General features: G+C 38.4%; 1 protein-coding gene across 1 annotated transcript in view; it reads right to left on the bottom strand.

Moving 5' to 3' along the window:
- LOC134528842 (facilitated trehalose transporter Tret1-2 homolog) overlaps nt 1–24,103 on the bottom strand; it is a 167,242-nt gene that overhangs the window by 9,563 nt on the left and 133,576 nt on the right. Inside the window, exons 6-7 of the mRNA XM_063362509.1 lie at nt 21,619–21,806; nt 17,916–18,119 (exon numbers count right to left, since the gene is read on the bottom strand). Of these exons, the coding sequence (XP_063218579.1) occupies nt 17,916–18,119; nt 21,619–21,806 (392 nt within the window). The remainder of the gene's footprint in view (nt 1–17,915; nt 18,120–21,618; nt 21,807–24,103) is intronic.

Raw genomic sequence — 24,103 nt, 5'->3', positions numbered from 1 at the left:
ATTTAATATGTTTTTAAATGAAAGTTTAAAAATTTATGAATGATTAATTAGTATCAAATAACAGAACAGACGGACATAAATATGTATTAAAAGTTATTACAGCACTCAGAGAAATAAATACAATTAATAATAAATTTTTGCATAAAGTATACAACATTTAATGCAAAAAAGAAGTATATAAAACAATTGTGAAATGAAATGACGAGATATAAACCACGACTTAGTTACATGTTTCGTTCATTATCACCATGCACTTCAACATTGTGCTCTATATACGCATAACCTGAATCAGTGAAACGTTAACTCATAAATGTAATAAAGTTTGTTTTTTTTCAATAAAATTAGAATAATAGACCAGTTGAAGAATGGTGCTAGTAGATCCAAGTTTTTGGAGTGCAATTTTGAATTTTGAATTTTTGAGGGGGAAGAATGGGAAATATTCTCTAAAAGTGGGATTTTTTTTTCTCTCAAAAAAGGTTAATTTTTAGGAATTTTTGAGGAATTTTGATGAAATTTGACACCAAAAATGGTCAGAGCAGTTGGTCATTGACCCCATCCACTATCCTGCTGCAAGGCTGGTATCTCCATTCATATACTACTATAATTCTAAGGAAGACTAAAACAAAAAAAAAGTCTACAATGTAGATGATAACGCCAAAAAATTCCTAGTTTCTAAGAATGAAATGTGAGCACTTGGTTTTAAGGCAAGCAAATCACGTATCACTGCTCTGGCATGCAATGTTACAGTGACGCACAGGCTATATTTGCTGCTCATAGAAAAAAAATCTAAGTATCCGAGTTGTTTAAAGGAGAAACAATACCTACAATACTCCTACCATACTAAACCTAGAATACTCATGAGAATTCATGGACGGATAAAATCATTTTTAAGGATTGTTACGAAACAGTCTTTAACCCTGAAGGCTAACATGAGTCACCCCTCAAACCATTCACTGGAAAGAGAAAACGGAAAGTTTGAAGTAGTTTTTTGGCCCCAACGTTACTTCAGTCCTCCGACCTATGGTCCAAGGTATTATTGAAAACTTCAAACGTTATTACAGAAAGGCATTGTTGTTATGATAGGGGAATAATAAGTAAAAAAACTCTTCAGAAAGTGTGCATAGAAATTAAATTGAAGGATGCTGTGTACTTGGCTGCAGAAGCTTCAACAACCCTCAAGCACACTCCATCCATAAAGGCCCTGTTGGACTGTCAAATATTTCTATCCATTATGTTTGCCAATAGAGTTGGAGGGGAAGTGTTGGACGAAAAATGGCTTCCAATTCGCTCCATCAAATATATTTGGACAGATAACCTCAATCATGTTTTAAATCATGTCACACTGCCAAAGCTAATTTTTGGTCTGAGCTATTTCAAACTTTTTAGAATTTTCTCAATTTGGAAATTAAATAATGCATCACAGTACAGGACGGAACTTTTTAACTAGTTATTATATTTGTGAATATTTAGATTTTTTGAACAAATATATTTAAATTAAAATAATAATCGTTATACAATGAAATAAATCTTCGGAAATTTTTTGAAGTAAAAAAAAATTCATGCATAAAATTTTCTTGCATACGACAATCATATGAACATACTTTTTTTTTAATTTTTTACCTCTTTAATAGGCATTGGATTCGTTCCCATTTTAATAAAACATTGACGCGGAAACGGATGTCGTTTCCGTTTTCATTAGGCACGATTTTGATTGGCCGATCGCATCCAACAACCAGCTTATTTTAGAACCCGTCCTATATTCAAAATATTCGATGGAAACTCAAGTCATCCAACTTGTCGAATAAACATGGCTGTGCTAGTGACGTTATCTATGAGTTCATAAACCCCCACCCACCCAATTTGTTGGACACAACATACTAGGAGTTGTTGGAAGCTAGTGTTTGGCGGTGTGACAGAGCCTTTAGCAGAAAACCTGGAATAAGTTCCGTCCATCAGATAAGTCCTCGCAGCACCTGAAGAGCCGCCAAAAAAGCCAGATTGTGTCAGAACTGGCCGGGGTGGTAAAAAACGGTGAGAATTTGAAGAATGCGATCAGGAACTGCCTCGAATGTGATGCCAATGACCCTGGCCATCAAGTATTGACGGACGATGAAATCACCGCCAGTGTGGTCGACGACCAAGTCCTTCGCAACTGGGAGGAACAGCTGTGTGACGGTGACTGTGACCAACAGCTGTGCGACGGCGACTGTGAGGAACAACTGTGCGACGGCGACTGTGAGGAACAGCTGTGCGACGGCGACTGTGAGGAACAGCTGTGCGACGGCGACTGTGAGGAACAGCTGTGCGACGGCGACTGTGAGGAACAGCTGTGCGACGGCGACTGTGAGGAACAGCTGTGCGACGGCGACTGTGAGGAACAGCTGTGCGACGGCGACTGTGAGGAACAGCTGTGCGACGGCGACTGTGAGGAACAACTGTGCGACGGCGACTGTGAGAAACAGCTGTGCGACGGCGACTGTGAGGAACAGCTGTGCGACGGCGACTGTGAGGAACAGCTGTGCGACGGCGACTGTGAGGAACAGCTGTGCGACGGCGACTGTGAGGAACAGCTGTGCGACGGCGACTGTGAGGAACAGCTGTGCGACGGCGACTGTGAGGAACAGCTGTGCGACGGCGACTGTGAGGAACAGCTGTGCGTCGGCGACTGTGAGGAACAGCTGTGCGACGGCGACTGTGAGGAACAGCTGTGCAACGGCGACTGTGAAAACAACTGTGCGACGGCGACTGTGAGGAACAGCTGTGCGACGGCGACTGTGAGGAACAGCTGTGCGACGGCGACTGTGAGGAACAGCTGTGCGACGGCGACTGTGAGTAACAGCTGTTGGACGGCGACTGTGATGAACAGCTGTGCGACGGCGACTGTGAGGAACAGCTGTGCGACGGCGACTGTGAGGAACAGCTGTGCGACGGCGACTGTGAGGAACAGCTGTGCGACGGCGACTGTGAGGAACAGCTGTGCGACGGCGACTGTGAGGAACAGCTGTGCGACGGCGACTGTGAGGAACAGCTGTGCGACGGCGACTGTGAGGAACAGCTGTGCGACGGCGACTGTGAGGAACAGCTGTGCGACGGCGACTGTGAGGAACAGCTGTGCGACGGCGACTGTGAGGAACAGCTGTGCGACGGCGACTGTGAGGAACAGCTGTGCGACGGCGACTGTGAGGAACAGCTGTGCGACGGCGACTGTGAGGAACAGCTGTGCGACGGCGACTGTGAGGAACAGCTGTGCGACGGCGACTGTGAGGAACAGCTGTGCGACGGCGACTGTGAGGAACAGCTGTGCGACGGCGACTGTGAGGAACAGCTGTGCGACGGCGACTGTGAGGAACAGCTGTGCGACGGCGACTGTGATGAACAGCTGTGCGACGGCGACTGTGAGGAACAGCTGTGCGACGGCGACTGTGAAGAACAGCTGTTGGACGGCGACTGTGATGAACAGCTGTGCGACGGCGACTGTGAGGAACAGCTGTGCGACGGCGACTGAGCCGAGAAAGGACCCTGCAGTGAGGAGGCTTCCCATTGCCTTGAGACGGCCATGAAGTGGTCAGAGCAACAAGATGAATGTGACGCCCTCCAATTGCCGTCTATTACACGTGTGTGAGATTCAGCGGGGAAAAAAAACGAGTCCCAGCAAATGAAAATTTCGGACATATTTCTCTAATATGTATGTGTACATACTTTACACAAATTATTTACTATGTACAATGTGATACAAAACAAATTCAGTAGTGTGTTTCACTTCCATGTTTCTTTGTTTGAAATATTTCATATGCCTCTGGTACAAATGTTTGTGTAAGTGACCGTTTATCCAAAAATTGTTTTCCTCCAAACACCACCAGTCCCGTATTGTGTCAGACAGTCGATGCTCCACTATTGTAAAAAAAAAGGGGTGTAACTGTGTCATGGACACGGCCGTGTGTTGTACGTGAATACGTGTACGTAACAGGTAATATTTTCTATACAAAATATAAAATACGCTAAATTATGTATGTTATATTCATGTTTGAACACTAAGAAGTCGCTTATAGGGCCATATATATATATATATATATATATATATATATATATATATATATATATATATATATACACATGGGCGCAAATCTGTAGGATTTCCAGGGGGGGGCCCGTGAATTTAATTTAAGAATTTTGCTCTAGAGTTCAACCGAAACAAGTCTTCTCTGGATATTAAGCTCGTATGTTATACACTTTATTTTTACGTAAGTGATATTAACAATAAAGCAGAGCAACATTTGTTTTAGTAATTATTAATTAATGACTATAAGAAGTGATCTCTCAAACATGTTTGAATAATTTGCTAACCTAAATACATAAAATATCCATGAAAAAATCTATAAAAATAATATACGTGAATATAATGCAAATAGATAACACCCCACCCATACATTACCATTTTCCAAAAGTGTTTATTCTAATTTCAATTTAAAAATAAATGATTAAATTAAAATAAAACAAATATTTAAGGGGGGCTCCCATACAACAGACATGATTTTTTTTTTTTTGCCGTTTTTATAGATGATGGTACGGAACCCTTCGTGCGCGAGTTCGACTCGCACTTTGTCGGGTTTTTTATGCCACATCACATAATTACTGCGATTCAAATGCTGTTCGTGAAATTCTTTGTTCACAGTTTTTGATGCGCCCTAAAAACCCAAAGCGCCAAAGCTAATAAACGGATCAACATCAAATGAACGATCGAATCATATTAAAACCCTTAAAGACTATTTTATTTAGTAAAGGCATCAACCAGGTAAAAAAGAAAAAAAACTTAATGACACAAATGAAAAATCTCGGAGATAGAACTATAAAATTTATCCTACAGCTAATTGAACCACATACATTTCTCGGCTTATATTTAGTATAATCAGTATTTTGGCAGTGAATTATTTAGTTAAAATATGCCGCTTGATTAGTTATTAAAGAGACGCGTTTGCTTCCTTATTAACTTAAATACGGATGTGTAAGGTTTAAATACTTCTTTCTCACTCTTACTTCTGTTTACTCGTGCAGTGTTGCAGTTATCAAATAACAAATGTTATAAAGTGATTATCGGCCATGAATTGTTAAAATTATCGTTTGATAATAAAAGGGGAGTGATTTTAAATTCCATATTGACGAGGAAAAATATTATTCCATGTATATTCACATGTAACATACAGAGCAGCTAGCCTTACAGAATGGAGATGAGCTAAAAAAAATTCCAGAAAATGGTATATAAGTTTCAGTTCGTAAATAAACTAAATTCTGCTATAATTACTCTTAAAGTATTAAGTTGTTTATTTACTGGAAAAAATAACGTTACATAATCACTTAAATAAAATATATTACCTAAATAATAGTCACTACTTATAAAACAATCAAGTTTACCAGGTGAGAATCAGATTATGTTTTCTGTTTCTTCCGCGTCACGAACTTATCCATGTTGATGTTTGCCAAGAAAGCAGAAGACTGGGGCACACGAGAGCAAAACCACTTTAAAAACAGACTACCTGAAACCTATAATACTGTCGTTTCAGAGGACAAGGTAGTGTGGGTAACAATGGGGAGGAAAAGCTAACGGAACCCTACCCTAGCTTCGTCCTTTGGAATGAACGGTTTCTGGGAATTAAGGGTTTAAAAGTTTCTCACTGGAAAACTCCATACCATGGCTTTCGCAGAAGGGGTAGGGGAAAATAACTACGGAACTCGAAGGTAGGAATGTAAAGCATGTCAAAGTGTCTGTCGTCGTTGTAAATAATAATATATATAAATACATGGGCGTAGATCCCGGGGGGGCAGGGGGGCCCGGGCCCCCCCTGGAATTAATGGGCCCCTCCTTGGGGGGGCCCACTTCGTGATTTTAAAGTTAATGGTGTACACAACATATATATATATTATTTATATATATTATATATATATTATTTATATATATTTATATATATTTATATATATTATTATTTACAACGACGACAGACACTTTGACATGCTTTACATTCCTACCTTCGAGTTCCGTAGTTATTTTCCCCTACCCCTTCTGCGAAAGCCATGGTATGGAGTTTTCCAGTGAGAAACTTTTAAACCCTTAATTCCCAGAAACCGTTCATTCCAAAGGACGAAGCTAGGGTAGGGTTCCGTTAGCTTTTCCTCCCCATTGTTACCCACACTACCTTGTCCTCTGAAACGACAGTATTATAGGTTTCAGGTAGTCTGTTTTTAAAGTGGTTTTGCTCTCGTGTGCCCCAGTCTTCTGCTTTCTTGGCAAACATCAACATGGATAAGTTCGTGACGCGGAAGAAACAGAAAACATAATCTGATTCTCACCTGGTAAACTTGATTGTTTTATAAGTAGTGACTATTATTTAGGTAATATATTTTATTTAAGTGATTATGTAACGTTATTTTTTCCAGTAAATAAACAACTTAATACTTTAAGAGTAATTATAGCAGAATTTAGTTTATTTACGAACTGAAACTTATATACCATTTTCTGGAATTTTTTTAGCTCATCTCCATTCTGTAAGGCTAGCTGCTCTGTACGTTACATGTGAATATACATGGAATAATTTTTTTCCTCGTCAATATGGAATTTAAAATCACTCCCCTTTTATTATCAAACGATAATTTTAACAATTCATGGCCGATAATCACTTTATAACATTTGTTATTTGATAACTGCAACACTGCACGAGTAAACAGAAGTAAGAGTGAGAAAGAAGTATTTAAACCTTACACATCCGTATTTAAGTTAATAAGGAAGCAAACGCGTCTCTTTAATAACTAATCAAGCGGCATATTTTAACTAAATAATTCACTGCCAAAATACTGATTATACTAAATATAAGCCGAGAAATGTATGTGGTTCAATTAGCTGTAGGATAAATTTTATAGTTCTATCTCCGAGATTTTTCATTTGTGTCATTAAGTTTTTTTTTTCTTTTTTACCTGGTTGATGCCTTTACTAAATAAAATAGTCTTTAAGGGTTTTAATATGATTCGATCGTTCATTTGATGTTGATCCGTTTATTAGCTTTGGCGCTTTGGGTTTTTAGGGCGCATCAAAAACTGTGAACAAAGAATTTCACGAACAGCATTTGAATCGCAGTAATTATGTGATGTGGCATAAAAAACCCGACAAAGTGCGAGTCGAACTCGCGCACGAAGGGTTCCGTACCATCATCTATAAAAACGGCAAAAAAAAAAAAATCATGTCTGTTGTATGGGAGCCCCCCTTAAATATTTGTTTTATTTTAATTTAATCATTTATTTTTAAATTGAAATTAGAATAAACACTTTTGGAAAATGGTAATGTATGGGTGGGGTGTTATCTATTTGCATTATATTCACGTATATTATTTTTATAGATTTTTTCATGGATATTTTATGTACTTAGGTTAGCAAATTATTCAAACATGTTTGAGAGATCACTTCTTATAGTCATTAATTAATAATTACTAAAACAAATGTTGCTCTGCTTTATTGTTAATATCACTTACGTAAAAATAAAGTTTATAACATACGAGCTTAATATCCAGAGAAGACTTGTTTCGGTTGAACTCTAGAGCAAAATTCTTAAATTAAATTCACGGCCCCCCCCTGGAAATCCTACAGATTTGCGCCCATGTATAAATATATATAAATATATATAAATAATATATATATAATATATATAAATAATATATATATATGTTGTGTACACCATTAACTTTAAAATCACGAAGTGGGCCCCCCCAAGGAGGGGCCCATTAATTCCAGGGGGGGCCCGGGCCCCCCTGGCCCCCCCGGGATCTACGCCCATGTATATATATATATATATATATATATATATATATATTAGGGATGGGACGAATCCACATTTTGGTCGAATCCGAATCCTTGTTCGAATCCTCAGTGTTTGTCATCGAATCTCGAATCCCAGTCCCACACTTCGCTTCACCACATGTTATTAAAAAAAATCACACATTTATTTTAAAAAATTACATAGGCCTATGTATTAAAAAAAATCACATGTGTATTTATAAAATTATAAAATAAGTGCATAGTGTATACACCTGATATAAAATAGAGACAAATAACTTCAAAAACCACACACGTAAGTTTGCATCTGTCTAATTCTCTGTTAAATTAATCCTTCCTATGTTTTCAATAAAATACGTTTGTATAACAAACACCATTTAAAAAAAGTTACGTTTTTTTCTGCAATGTTATATTATTGAAAGTTGGAAATGATAGAGTAGTTATGCTAATTGACAAAATGCAGCGTAGTTTATCTTATGTTTGTGCCATTTCCGTTAACTTTATAATATAGTTTAGGTATACCTACAATTTTCTAGAGCTGGACGAACCTCAGTTCTCTGGTTTCGAACCGAGCCGAACCGAACCTCATACAGAAATAATTGTTTTCAATTAAAATGAACCGATGACCAGCATTTTGGTCTTTAACTGAGTGGTGAGAAAGAAAGGTTCTCCATCCATATGTAAAATTAAAACATTATATAGCTTAGCTTATATATATACCAACTTTTAATTCGTGAAGAAGTTACATCTAAATTTCAAAAAGACTATATTCCTTTTTAAGTGTACACTAACCTTCATTTTAAAAAAATATTATAAATATGACGAACATTCAGCATAAGGCCACATAACATATTTTTGTGGTAGACATAACCTAACATTTTTAATAAGTAAAACTTTTTAATAGGACATAAAAAAAAAGACGAATGTGAATTAAGTTACCTATCCACATATTATTGTGGTAGACATAACCTAACATTTTTAATAAGTAAAACTTTTTAATAGGACATCAAAAAAAGGCGAATGTGAATTAAGTTACCTATCTACATTACAAAACCCGCTGTCTGCAGTTGCTGTTTTCTTGGAAGAATGCTGCTCGTTAGAAGAAACTTTAGACGGTTTTTTTGGGGTGGTTCTGGGTCATCCGGGTCGTCATTATCTTTTCTCCATTTGTAAAACTTCAACGACGTTAGCCTGCTCATCGCAAATCACCTCAAGAACAATAGTATTGTAAACGTAACGTAAAAAGTGTGGTTATAGAAATTTGCGTCGGAAAAAAGAAAACACGAGAAATAATGATGGCTGCCGCGACTACGCTAGTCAACTTAGTACCGTACTGTAACATTTACTGGACCAGTACTTTTAATACACAAGATTATATTAATATTTTCATTACCTGACTGTTATGACCAAAAAGGCCAAAGAAAATAAATACATCCCAGTAATTTAAAATACGTAATTTACGTAATCATTTCCTACCGCATTTGTCTTGTGTTAACTTGATCACGTTAGTTTTGCCGAAATACGAGAGTTCTCGTACAAGCGCTTTAGTTTAACGTATGGGGTACGCAATGTTTGGTGATTTTACAACACTTCTCGTATACGCACTATAGCTAAAGGTATAATATACAATACCTTTGGCATTTGTACGATAGTTTATATTACGTAGTACGACAAATGCATACAAAATTCTCTAAAGTAATCAAAAAACAAAGCGCGCCCATATGAAAAGATGCTATGCGAGTTATGCGACGATTAATAATTTTATTTTTATTTTGTCTGCGCTTGAAACTGTTGAGGCGACGATTATGCGATAAAAGTCGGAATATTACAAGTAATAGAATTTTGTTGAGCTGTTTTGTGAATGGTCTCAAATGGGGGTTAGAAAATTAGAAAAACTTATTTTTTTTTTTTAAACGAACGTTCGGTTTTTCGAATATATTTTAAGAGGTTTCGAACCGAACCGAACGTAAGGGTCGGTTCGGGTTCGAAATTTTCAAACTTCGCCCAGCACTACAATTTTCAATTACTACCTAAAACTCTTAAAAACCCACCTCGAATCCCACCTCGAATCCCACCTCGGATCCTACGAATCCTCGAATCCATAGGATTCGGTATATTCGACGAATCCAAGATTCGAAAATCCCATCCCTAATATATATATATATATTGTCGCGGGTTGAAATTTTGCAGGGTTGTTGAAATCAAATTTAGGGACTTTACTGACGGGACTCTGGGCTGGCTGCTCTGTTCACTCGTCAGCGCAAGTGGCGTGACCATGTAATTGGGGCACGGGGCCGGCGCGGCGCGCTGCGGGCTTGCAGAATTTTGTTTGTTTGTTTGGCCGCGCGCTGGCGCAGCCACGGGCCGCAGTTACTGGGGCGCGCTTTCGTAACAAGCCGCGCGGTGTGGCCTGCACATTGGGGTAGAGGGGGGGTAGTCTTCCCAGATGTTCTAGTTAGTTGTTTAGTAAATTTGACTTCAATAACGAGCTTTTGTTATGGTAGGCGCGGCAGGGCGCGCGAATTTAAGCGCAAGTGAGTGGTGACTCGGGGCTCACTCAGGCGGAGGCTATGCGTCTCACCTGTGGTCACGAGTTGTTAGTTCGTTCGTGATGTAGGAATTCAAGCTTTCGGGCGGAAGCTATGGTCGACGCCAGAGGCCACGAGTCGTTTAATTTAAGTTAGGTCATAATGTAGTCGTCAAGCTTTCGGGCGGAGGCTATGGCCCTCGTCAGGGGTCACGCGTCATAGTTTTTAAAATGTAATGTTCGTTCGGGATTTCAAGGGCAGGAGAGGCCCCTACGTTATTTTTTTAAAGTAATCGATCAAGAAAGGCTTTTCGGAAAATGTGAGTATGGACTTATCTTTGTTTTAATTTTAAGTATTAATTATGATTTGAGGTATTCGGAAGGACTAGGGAAGTGTTTAGTGAAGTTCTCTCATTCTCTCTCTTGTAAGGTCGTTCAATCGTTAAGGAAGTAAAGAGATTATTGTTTTAAATTGTAATCCCGCTATTTAAATGTTCTTTAAAATGATGTTGAGTATTTGACTTTAAGAATAAAATAATTTTAATTAAGTATTATGTTATTTTGCAAAATCTCCTTAGTTCAGCTCTCACCAGACATCCTGTACGGGATGACGAACCTATGATCCTAGGTACAGTAAAGTATTTTATGAAGTTAAGACTAGTTGATGCCAAGCGAGTTGTTTCTATGTAAAGAGCTACGATTCTCTCCCCCCTCTGAAAGTGGAACGTGACAGAAATGGTGGAGGCGCCGGGTAGGTTCTATTTCTGGAGAGAGAGAGAGGTAGATTTTTATGTTTATTATTAAGTTAGTTTCAGCTTCTGATAGCAGGTTATTAAGAGTTTACTTGAGGAGAGGATTACGGAATTTTAGTCTATAGTGGAGGAAGTCTTTGAGATTTTTTTTTTGACGTAACAGATGTTTATTTGAGGATACTTGTAAGGATAAAGTTTATAGTGATAAGTTGTTTTAAGTCGTTGAATTTATTGTAGATTTATATCGGGGATTATTACGTGAGGAGAATACGTTATAAGTTAAATGCTTATTAGAGATAATGCAAGTGGTTTAATTTAATTGAAGTTCATTTTAAGATTGTAGGTTAAGAGAATTATAATTTAAAATAAAGTTTTTTGTCGTAAATAGGAATTATTTTCAAGAGAAGTTTGTTTTGTTTTCGTGCGCGTAGGAGACGAGACGTACGAATTAAATCAGTCGAGGGAAGGATAAACGTTAGAAAGGAATTAAAAAGAAAACGAGAGTTTATGTAAAAGAGAGTTATAGAATTTATAGTGATGTTTTGTTTTAATTAGAAAAATGTTGAGAGTTGTTTCAGAACGACACGTCAGTGGACGTGGCAGAATGAACACGTGACGGGGAGGTGCTGAGACCTAGCGGAGAACGGAGGAACCGCAAGCGAGGGTTGGCGCACCTGATGGAATTCGGTGACGTCACGGGCTCATACGGAGACGTGGACAGGCCGTGACCTTGTTTTGATCAGCTGTACGGTAACTTAGCGATAAGAAAATAGACTATTGGTTAAATACATTTAAATTTAAGTGTGTTTTAGGAGAAGAGGAACTTTCAGTATGTAAGTAATTTAATTTAAGAAGTGTATGATGTATAGGCTAGAAGTGTTTCGTTGTAAGTTGTTTATGTTTTTGTTAGTTAAATTCTACCTCGGTTTTAAAAATATTTTTTTGGGATTTGTAAACATTATTAAGGAGGTACACTATAAAATCGATAAGCATTGAGAAAACTGGGAAGGCTAGATTTTGTGTGTAGAGGGAATTTACTCCAAAAGAACAGAGAGACAAAATTAATGTTTTCATTAGGGCGAGGGACCCTAAGGTGAGGCGTTGTGTCCCTGGGAAGAAAGGGAATTGTAGCGCAGACCATAGGAGATGGGCTGACTACGGAATTAAGGGTCAGGAGAATCCTGAGAGTTGTGAGTAGTTTGGGGCAGGAGTTCCCCATGGTAGTACCGAAGTGGCTATCCTGTATGGGATAGGGTACCATTTCAATGAAGTTTGTTGGTGGGGTTAGAGCCCCCTGTGTAGTGGGCCTATAGCAGATAGGCACTACAGTGAAATTTTTGGTTATTTTGTGAGGTAAATTCCCTGGAGGTTAAGTAAGATTGGATTCAGTTAGGAAGGAGGGAAATGAGAAACATTGCTGTAGAGAGTTAGTGTACTTGCCTAATGTGAAATTGAATGTTACTAAATTAATTTAGGAGAAAGTTTTGTTCGGTAAATAAATAATAATGGAAGATAGCTAGATAATTAATTAATTTTTTTTGAGTAAGGTGTTTTAAGTAATGAAATAAAATAATGTGAAGTAAGTTTGAATAATTGGGGAGGAGTTTCTTTAAGAGTTTAGATAATTGTTTTTGAATTTATTGAGATATTCAGCCAGTGGAGTTTGAGTATGAGAGATACAGTGAGATTTCAAGGAAATTGGTTGTTTATTAATTAGGACGAATGAGATTTTATGATTTAGAGTCAGTAAGCATAGTTAAATTTACGACATAATATTTGTTGACAGTTTACAGTTATTAAGGAGAAAACAGAGTAATCTATTTATTTTTATTTTAAGGGTTTGAAGATAAGATTATGAATTTTTTTTTTTGAAAGTTTCTTGGGCATGTTTGAATAATTTTTATTTGGATTTTAAGAAATTACAGAGAAAATTTAATTGATTTACATTAGTTTGGAAGTATGGAGGTTTAGTGTTCGATTAGCCCTAACTTGATGGTCGGATCTCAAAAGAATGCCGTAAAACCGATAGCCAATTGAGAGGAATGCGGTAGGTGCTTGTGTAGAGAGGGGTTGTGGGAAAGCTCCTTGGGACTGATGGCAGATCAGGGGCCCTAAATAGTGTGTGATGCTGTAAAACCAGTGCAGAGAAAGCCTGGTATGCTTAAATTTTTGGGCACAGGTTATGTAAACCTGGGGTTCCATGGGATTTAGTCATGTTAGCTGCTGTGGGACATTGAGATTTCCAGGCTCCATAGTAAAGTCAATGTAAATTTTTGTTTTCTTAAAATAATAAATTTGTTTTTAATTTATTTGAGATATTTGATTTGGAACAGTGAATACAGACCCCGAGGAATAAGAGTTGTCATGCTGTGAGAGGAGAAGGTGGTAGGCCTAAAAGGGTACAGGCACCACAGAGGTTATTTGTATTGCATAATTTAAATATAAGGAAACTTGAGAATTTGAAATTTTGTTGTTGGTTTGTACACCCATAAGAAGAGTATAGGCAGAATTTTTATTGTTATGAGATGTCTAATTTAATTGAAAAGAAGAAAGTTTAAAGATGCAAGGTAACATTATTATTGTAATAATTGAAAGAGATTAAGAGGTAGAGAGAAATAGGCAGTTTTTGTTTGTAAGTACTAAAGTTTACATATAGAAATTTAGTAACTAAGAATGAATAATAAGTTAAGTCTAGTGTAAAAGTTTTTTTTTAAGTTTGTTAAGTTAAGAGTCACAAGTAAATTTTTTTTTTGAGAGAGAATGTCTTTGATAGGAAGTATTAGAAACTTATGGGAATTTTAGGGTAACATAAATAATGTAGGTAATGAATAATAAATAGATGGTAGGTCTTAAGTTAGGATTAACATTTGAAGCAGAATTTAATTAAGAAGAAGGAAAATAAATAGGCCTAATGAAAAGAACAAAAAAGGATTTTATGGTAAAGCATTTTTTTTAAGTAATAAACAATGAATAATAATGTTGTTTCAGGGTAATGTGTACTAATAATACAATTGTTTTTTTTAGGACCAAAGAACAGGAATTATGTAATTTAAATTAACATGTATTTTTGAAACTGTTACAGATTCCTTAAGATGAGCTGAGCAGCAGTCCAGTTTACAAGATGACAAGAGTTCGAGAGACAAGATACAAGATCACTGAAACAAGAGCCAAGACTGAAGATTCAAGAGAAGAGAAAGCTGGCAGCCATGGACTTACAAGTGGAGATTAATAAGGTCATGTAAAGTTTTATTTTTTTTTATGGAAGACAGTAACTGGAGTTTTTTTTTGTTATAAACATTATTTACAGAACTTTTTAGGTTATAGTAATGTAATGGAACTAGTGAGTTGTGGTAGCTGTCAAAAAGAACTAATACCTTAAGTTTAATTTTTAAAGTTAATTTTCTTAATTTACAGAGGGATTAGTAGTTTTTTTTAAAACCTTATTTAGGTTGGAATTTAAATACAATAGCTTATTATAAATGTGTACGAACAGTTCAAGTTCACAGTACTGATAGGTAGGTCAGATGATCTTATTGATTTTGATGATTTGTTGTTTTGAGTTGATTTTTAAGTGTTGTGAATTAGACAATGAAATAGTTCTGAAAACTTAAATTATTTCAAGCTAAGAAATAGTAAAGTTAATTGTAACTCAAAGGACACCAGAATTTAATTTTTTTTTGAATTAGTAATGTTTGAAAATTTTATACTTTACAAGAAAGGTTATAAACAAACAGATCGGATGGAACAAGGATGCAGTAAATCACAATTTCATTTAGAATTATTGATTAGCTTTTGAGGTTATGAAGTAAAAGTAATTATAGTTTAAAAGTTTGAATAAAAAAAAATGTTTTTTTTTTAATTTGTTTGAAATAGAAAGTTTAAAAGTTAATTAGTCATGATCTAGGTGGGTGATGGGGTGGGAATTGGCCACTCTTTTTCCCTATAACCTCCCTAACATGGCCTTCTATTACAACTAACAGAAATAAAGAAGAAGAAAAATGAAGAATTATTAGTTAGAATGTTTCTTTCATGAAGATACCTGATGAACTTTTACTGTTTGGAAGAATAGAAGCAAGGTTAGTCAGATATTTTTACTCAGAAGAAGAAGAAGATAAAGCAGTTTTATGACTCGACAAGCCAGAGATTGGTGTTTCCCCTCTGCGCTCCTATTGACTACGTTGTTTACTCTCATGGGATAGCTGGTTCGGCACCATGGAGAGAGATTGGTGGGCATTGTGGTTGCCCCCAGAAGAAAAGAAGAGTAGAAGAGGTTATGGGTGGGTCATGTGAACTGACCTTCAACCCAGTTACTTCGTGGGGACTATTTGCTGTATAGAGAAGATCAAGACTCAAGAGGTAGGGAAAATCATTGGAGGTCATGTTTCCCTTCCTTAAGTTTTTCCTATCAAATTATTTGCCTGATTAGATTATGCTAAGGGTGGGATACTTTATGTTAGCAGTTGAATTAATTAATTTTATTTTTTTGTGTGTTTGCATCCTTGCCCATCGATTGCAGTTTAGTAGTTAGTTTTGTATTTGTCAGGCGTGATGGTAATGCCTGTTGATGATGTTTCAGAATTGTAATCTGTTCGTGATGAGGATGGCACAACTCCGAAGCAGATGTGGGGAGAAGTTGTGAGCTGCCCTGGAAGCCAGTCCAGTAGCTGTTGGAGTTGAGTGGTGTTTGCTGATGGCCAGCCCAGGGAGCTACTCTTCTCGACAACACTGACTTCGAGGAGTTGCACCAACCTTCACGAGATAAGAGTTTAATTAATTGAAACACTGTAAGGACACTTAATTTTTTTTGAAGAACGAAAGAAGTATGGTAATAAACGGAAACCGAAAAAAAAAAAATAATAATAATTATCAAGAATTTGCACATTGTTTAACGAATACTGAGAAACTAAGAACATTAATTTAATTTGTAAAGAGAGCTTCACTAACAGAACAATTTTTTTTAGAATTGAGAACTCGAGCCTCTGAAGGTTCCTGTGAGAACAAACCAGATAAAAGTTTTACATTTAATTTTATGAATACTTGTTGTTTTAAAATAAATCTTATGCAGAATTTAGATGTATGTTCAGACAGCAAGGAACTAAGAAAATTATTATTTTTGTGAAATGAGGAATTTATAGTTATGGTTTAATGGAAAAAGACAATTTGTAATTTTGAGGTAGCTCGATGGGGCTCGAGCTCTGTGAGGGGAGGGTTATGTCGCGGGTTGAAATTTTGCAGGGTTGTTGAAATCAAATTTAGGGACTTTACTGACGGGACTCTGGGCTGGCTGCTCTGTTCACTCGTCAGCGCAAGTGGCGTGACCATGTAATTGGGGCACGGGGCCGGCGCGGCGCGCTGCGGGCTTGCAGAATTTTGTTTGTTTGTTTGGCCGCGCGCTGGCGCAGCCACGGGCCGCAGTTACTGGGGCGCGCTGTCGTAACAAGCCGCGCGGTGTGGCCTGCACATTGGGGTAGAGGGGGGGTAGTCTTCCCAGATGTTCTAGTTAGTTGTTTAGTAAATTTGACTTCAATAACGAGCTTTTGTTATGGTAGGCGCGGCAGGGCGCGCGAATTTAAGCGCAAGTGAGTGGTGACTCGGGGCTCACTCAGGCGGAGGCTATGCGTCTCACCTGTGGTCACGAGTTGTTAGTTCGTTCGTGATGTAGGAATTCAAGCTTTCGGGCGGAAGCTATGGTCGACGCCAGAGGCCACGAGTCGTTTAATTTAAGTTAGGTCATAATGTAGTCGTCAAGCTTTCGGGCGGAGGCTATGGCCCTCGTCAGGGGTCACGCGTCATAGTTTTTAAAATGTAATGTTCGTTCGGGATTTCAAGGGCAGGAGAGGCCCCTACGTTATTTTTTTAAAGTAATCGATCAAGAAAGGCTTTTCGGAAAATGTGAGTATGGACTTATCTTTGTTTTAATTTTAAGTATTAATTATGATTTGAGGTATTCGGAAGGACTAGGGAAGTGTTTAGTGAAGTTCTCTCATTCTCTCTCTTGTAAGGTCGTTCAATCGTTAAGGAAGTAAAGAGATTATTGTTTTAAATTGTAATCCCGCTATTTAAATGTTCTTTAAAATGATGTTGAGTATTTGACTTTAAGAATAAAATAATTTTAATTAAGTATTATGTTATTTTGCAAAATCTCCTTAGTTCAGCTCTCACCAGACATCCTGTACGGGATGACGAACCTATGATCCTAGGTACAGTAAAGTATTTTATGAAGTTAAGACTAGTTGATGCCAAGCGAGTTGTTTCTATGTAAAGAGCTACGATTCTCTCCCCCCTCTGAAAGTGGAACGTGACAATATATATAATTTTAACACCATTTATATTCACTAATTTAAACTAATGTTTTATACATACAATCGATAGATTTTGACGAGAGCTGACGATTGAAACTCAAATGAACGTCGTATTTTCTCCGAGTCAAAAGTTATACTAAATGGAAATCTCGAAACGCAGAAAAATGACCTCAAAATGGCGGAGTTTCTTCCCTCCACCGCGCGCGATACTTCACAGTCCTCCCTTAGCGAAACTAATTATTTGATCCTTTAGCTATCCAGTGGTGATATTAAATTTTGGATGGAGATGATAATTATACCTTAGTGCTGCTTCTGTCATTGGTTCACTGTTAATCTGGAGGACTGAGGGCCAATTAGAGACCCTCACTCATAGAAGTGTCGAATCACAGGCCACCCAGTCACAAGTCAGCAGCCAATGAACAGTTGGTATTTGCCCGAGTTTGTAGAGGATATTGGAGTCCATCCTGGAGGTCATTGAACCCGCGAATTTCCCGGGTCTCTAGTCACGACTCCGCTCACCTCGAAAAACGTGACGGCGTAGAAGAGCGTGCTGTAGATGCCGGCGAACTGTTGGAAAACGAAGAGTCCGCAGATGATGGCCAGGGGCTTGTAGCCGGCCGGCGTCAGGAAGGTCCTGAAGCGCTCGAAGAACCCTGCCACCACGAGCGCCTTCATGTCCTGCGACTTGACCATCATGGCCAGCTGTCTGGCCGGCAGCCGGCTCTGTGGACACACACACACGGTCACGTCGCGAGCCACGAGCGTGCGTCGCGAGAAGCCTAACATGTACATTTTTTTTCCTAACCTAACTAAAACTAAGTGTATTTTGGAGGGGTCCGGGTTAGGGAGGGACCTAGATGCGTCTCAGGCCGAAGCCTATACGCCTAGTCATGCTGGGATTAGAAATGCAGGAAGAGGGTCGCATGCATCATGTGCTAGGAGGGGATTGGCCAGCCATGGCAGCGATTGGCGCCATGACTAACTCCCCTCACTCTTAAATCTTGACTATAACTAGAGATAGGTTGGGCCCAGGTAAAACCTGCATAGACACAGGGAAAACCCTGGGCACATTCATGCGGGATGCAATTTGGCATGCATTACGTGTAGGAATTTACAGGAGACAGAGGATGGTCTGGATGAAGTGTTGGTCAGAGTAGAAAAGAGTCTACCATGCGGGGGTTGGGCACTTGGACTCGTGGTCCGCTATGGACTGGACTGCATTTAGTGACCAGGGACATCAAGTTCTGTCCCTTCCCGATTACACCCGAACGATTCACCTTCGGCCAACTTTGGGATTTGTTTTAATTTTGCGCAGGAAAAAATTATTTCAAATATTAAAAGTGGTCGGTTAGGTCAGCTACATTAAAACACTTTAAAACACTATGGATGGGGGCATGCATTTTTCGCGAAAAGATTCCGAGACCACCTGAAAGTCAAAACAATGTAGCACCGTCTGTGTTCCGTGATTGGGTGGGTTTCTTTCAGTTACACGTCGATTGCTACAACACCAATCACCAGAAGTCAGTGCGGAATCAAACGCGTCCTGAGTGGCTCGGTAAAACAACGCGACGACTTCTCTCGCAGACGGCCGCCAATCACAAGGAAGAAACCGCTGGTGCGGGTATACCTACCTTGTTGCAGTCTAGTAGACGTTCAGGTTTTTTCGCGAAAAATGCCTGCCCCTAACTATGGACGGTTAGTTAGGTTAGTATAGCTACATTAAAATGTACAGAGAAATATAAATATATATAATTAAACCCGAGGTTGGCCGAAGGTGAATTGTTCGGGTGTAATCGGGCAGGGACAGAACTTGATGTGCATCTTAGGTTTCCCATGCGTTGCTGTGCCTCTTTCCATTTATCTGCCATTTGTTTCAAGTATGTAGGTACACACATACAAGGGAAGCCTTCATTTCACAGACCAGAGAGCCACACCCGAAGTTCCCCGAAGCTCATGCTAGCTTTTTTTCCGTTATATCTCATTGTATAAACTGGTGAGGTATTAAATTTTGCGGTCGATTAGGATAGGTTAGCTACATTATAAATACTTTAAAACATTGTGGATGGTTGGTTATATTAGGTAAGTATAGCTAGGCTACATTAAAAATACTGTAAAATCATTTTATGGTTGCTTAGCAAATAACTTTTTAATATGTAGCTATCCAGGGCTAGGAAACCGTTTACATGATTTCACAGTATCTTTAATGTAGCTATTCTAACCAAATCAACCGTCCACAATGTTTTAAATTAATTATAATGTAGCTAACCTAACCTAATTGACCATTAGTTATCATGAGTTACAATGAACAAAAAAAAACAGAAGATGCACGATCGGGCGTTTGGCTCTCTCGTCTGTGAAAAGAAGGCTTCCCCACATACAAGGCATCTCTCTCTCTCTCTCTATCTCTCTATACTTGTCCCTCTATAAATCTCACTATATTTCTCAATATATATATATAAAGCTCTATATATCTATAAATATCTTTATCCATATTTCTCCATATCACTCTGTCTCTATATAACTCTATGTATCTATGTTTCTATCTACATCCCTATCTAAATCGCTCTACATCTCTACATATATCTAAATACATCCCTCGCTCCATCTCTCTATGTACCTGCATATCTCACTCTCTCTATCTCTCTTCAAACAAACTTGACGTGCATGTTTCGTGTGTTTCAAAACATACTTGTTTTAAAGAAATCATCAAACAATTGGCTTAAGAACAAAGAATTAAAAACAAATAAATAAAAAAATGTTAAATGTTCAGTTTCTTCAAGCACAATAATTACTTAAATTTGTACTTGTAAAGGTTGGAGTTAAAAAAAATTGATACTGCCTGAGATTTAATTTAGGTGGGACAGTAAATTTTCTTTTGAAATTCAGTTATAAAGAAAATTTATGTAAAAAAATATACCTCGTATAACTAGATACACGTGATAGATGTGAAACGTCTTTGACAATTCAAACCTCGACTCGTTAGTATATCGTGAGGGGTAAAATGGCAGAGAGAGAAAGAAGACAATCTTCTAAAAATAACACACTGCGGGTTCTTTTTTTTTGATTTCATTTATTTTTAAAGTAATTAAGAATCCCAACTTTTCTGTATTTACTATGAAATCGATTAAAATAGTAAGCTCAAACCCCGTTGTGTTGCCCTCTGCCCAAATACTCCCTTACTAGATGCCAGCAAGTCAGGTGGCGGCAGGCGCAGGCACCATCCGCAATGTTTTCACGAAACCGTTGCATTGATTTTCGGCCCAACCCCCGCATGGTAGACTCATACCAAACCTGCACGCATAATGCACGGATGACCTTTGCACCCCGCTTGAACGAGCCCAGGGTTTTCCCTTGTGTACATGCAGGTTTTTCACCTGGGCCCAACTTATCTAGTTTTTAGTCTAGGATGGTCAGTGAGGGGAGTTAGTCACGGCCAAAACGTTGCCATGGCTGGCCAATCCCCCTCCTAGCACATAATGCATGCTACCCCCAGAGCGTGTGGACTTGGGCCTGAGACACTTAGTCTCCCTCCCTAACCCGGAACCCTCCCAAACACACTTAGTTTTTAGTTAGTTGTAATGTAAAAGGAAGCTTTCTTTTCACAGACGAGAGAGCCAAGCGTCCGATCGTGTATCTTCGGTTTTTTTTTTGTTCATTGTAAATAAATATACAACTCATGATAACTAATGGTTAGGGGAATGCAGATTTCGCGAAAAGATTTCGAGACTAGACGAAAGTTAAAACACTCTAGCACCGTCTGTGTTCCGTGATTGGGTGAGTTTCTCCCAGGTGCATATCGATTGTAACAACACCAATCACAGTGATTCAGTGCGGAAGCAAACACATCCTGAGTGGCTCGGTCAAATAAGGCCGCCAATCACAAGGAAGAAACCACAGGTGCGGGTGTGCCTTGTTGAAGTCTAATAAGTGTACAGATCTTTTCGCGAAACATGCCTGACCCTACTAATGGTCAATTAGGTTAGGTCAGCTACATTATAATAAGTTTAAAATATTGTGGACGCTTGATTTGGTTAGGATAGCTACATTGAAGATACTGTAAACGGTTTCCCACAAATAAATACAACTGTTGTGGTACGGGGGGGGGGGGGGGGGGGGGGAAAGCGAGCATGAACTTCGGGGAACTTCGGGTGTGGCTCTCTCGTCCGTGGAATGAAGGCTTCCCGAATGCAACTGCCGCCACAGTGGTGGAGAAGGCACGCACGTTCTTGCCGGACAGCCACTTGAGCGAGCGCTCCGCCTCGTCCACACGGCCACGCGCCACCAGCCACAGCGGCGACTCGGGGATCCACACGGAGATGACCAGCACGGACAGCGCGATGTAGCCCAGCGTCAGCCACGCCACGGTGCGCCACGTGAAGAAGTAGCCCTCCGAGTAGGCGATCACCATGCCTGCAGCAGCCCGCACAGCTCAGCCCGGGGGATCAATCAGCTTTCTCTTTGTGACGTGATAACGTCTTATAAGTAGAGACCTGCAAAATTCGCGGATTCATTTCGCGATAGGATAGAGTCCAAATACTTTTGACATAATTTTGCTTCAGTGATTGGGCCACAGTTTATCTGCAGGACTCTAGGCCAATGAAAAATATTTAACAGAAGAATTAGCGAATCCCGATCATTCCAGTCAACAGGTGTTACGAGTCGGTAACCAATCAGCAGATTAAATTTGCACGAGTGCGTAGAGGATCATGGAGTCTATCCTTTAGGGATTTGAAATCGCGAATTTTAGAGGTCTCTATTTATAACAAGAGACCCGGAAAATTCGGGGGTCAATGACCTCCAGGATGGACTCCAATATCCTCTACACACTCGGGCAAATGCCAACTGTTCATTGGCTGCTGACTTGTGAGTCGTCTCGACTGGGTGGCCTGTGATTCGACACTTCTATGAGTGAGGGTCTCTAATTGGCCCTCAGTCCTCCAGATTAACAGTGAACCAATGGCAGAAGCAGCACTAAGGTATAATTATTTGAATTTTATCTAAACACGAAATGAACCCGCGAATTTTTCGGGTCTCTACCAATAACCACAGGTGAAAAGCTACAGTATTTTGTGAAATACCTTGACACGAAATGTATTCGCGAAATACAGGTGTCCCTACTTATAAATCGATGGACGCCGGCTGCACGCACGGAAAAAGGCATGACTCATTGTCACGTTCCGCCTGAGCCGAGCGTGCAAGAACCGGCCAACCACCGTGCGAGAAAATATTCTAAAATATCAAACAGGTCAAGGCGGGCTTTTTTAAAAGCAGCAATTTTTAAAAAAAAATTATTTATTTGTCCAATTTCGTCATTTCAAATTAACAATTTATTGACATTGATTTGATTTCAGTTTATTTCTATAACTAATTGTTCGTTATTATATTTAAACAAATTATTTAAATTAAATTTGCAAAAACTGTAAATAATATTTGAAAATTAAAAAGTATACAACTGTTCATCAATGTTTTCTTATGACGTTATCACGTAAAATTATCGTCTGTAAACCGACTTTACAGACAACCCCCTTTTTACGTACGGTAATTCGATTTTCAGAAAAAAATACATGTCAAATCCTACAATTTAAAACACAAATGTAGGGGGAAATATAACGATTGCATATCCCGTAAAAATATTAGGCCTTTAACCAAATACGTTACAAATATATTTAAAATTCGTTAAAAAAAATACAGGATGTCCATAAAAGTGTGTCCCAGTGTTGATGGTATATTATAACAGTTTAATTTTTACTATTTACAAAAAATTATTAAAGTTCTGTTTCTAAAATTCCAAACCCGATACCTTCCTTGCATTTCTTTTCCTGCCACAAATAATTTAAACAGATATTCACTGGATGTGATATAACGGATGTAAAAATTCCCGCAAGTCTTCGTGATTTTAATTATTATCTGAGCGACATTCGACAACCCTTATGTTACACTTGGTATGTTCTAAAATATCCGTGACGGAACAATAACACAAGGACGGTGTCGTTTTAAAAATTTCAGAAATAGCCCTTACACAAAGGCAATGACCATAAATAAAAAAATAAAATATTGTGTGTGAGCTTTAATAACTATGTTTTATTCGGAAAATGCTATTTATTTGTACTAAAACTGTGTACCCAATTGCATGAGATCTTGAATCTCTTATCTCATTTTTACATTTCTAACGTTGGTACATTTTTTTTAAGCAAACAAACGATGGTCGATTCGCTGTTCTAGACATGGAAATTACACATATTTTCAGTTGTAAAAAAATTGTGATGTATTACGGTGGAAATAAAAGAAATACATTTTAGCGTCATGTTTAGAAACCGGGAAATTTCACTTGTTGGTTTGACTAACAGTTAAATTAAGCCACACTTGTGTGTTTTGCTGTGTCTTCGGTTGGACCACAATTTATTTATTACATAGTTTTGACACTTCCCAAGGAAATCTAAACTAATAACAAACAGAAAATGGATGATGGAATCACATACGCGTCATTCAAGACTGATATATCTTTCTTCTCTACAGGAAAGAAGCCTAAGGCTCGAGAACACACAGTACTATCAATTCTAGCTTGTGGGTCAATGAACCCTACGAAACTTACGTGTCTCTAGTCACATTAGTAGAATAATACATATATATTAATGGAAAAATTTAATTAATAAAAATAAAAACAATAGTACAAATTTCTCTTTTAAAAACTAAGTCTATAAATAGAA

This window comes from Bacillus rossius, chromosome 2 (assembly GCF_032445375.1).
Source record: "Bacillus rossius redtenbacheri isolate Brsri chromosome 2, Brsri_v3, whole genome shotgun sequence".
NCBI lineage: Eukaryota > Metazoa > Arthropoda > Insecta > Phasmatodea > Bacillidae > Bacillus > Bacillus rossius.
This window is presented reverse-complemented; position numbering and strand designations above follow the sequence as displayed.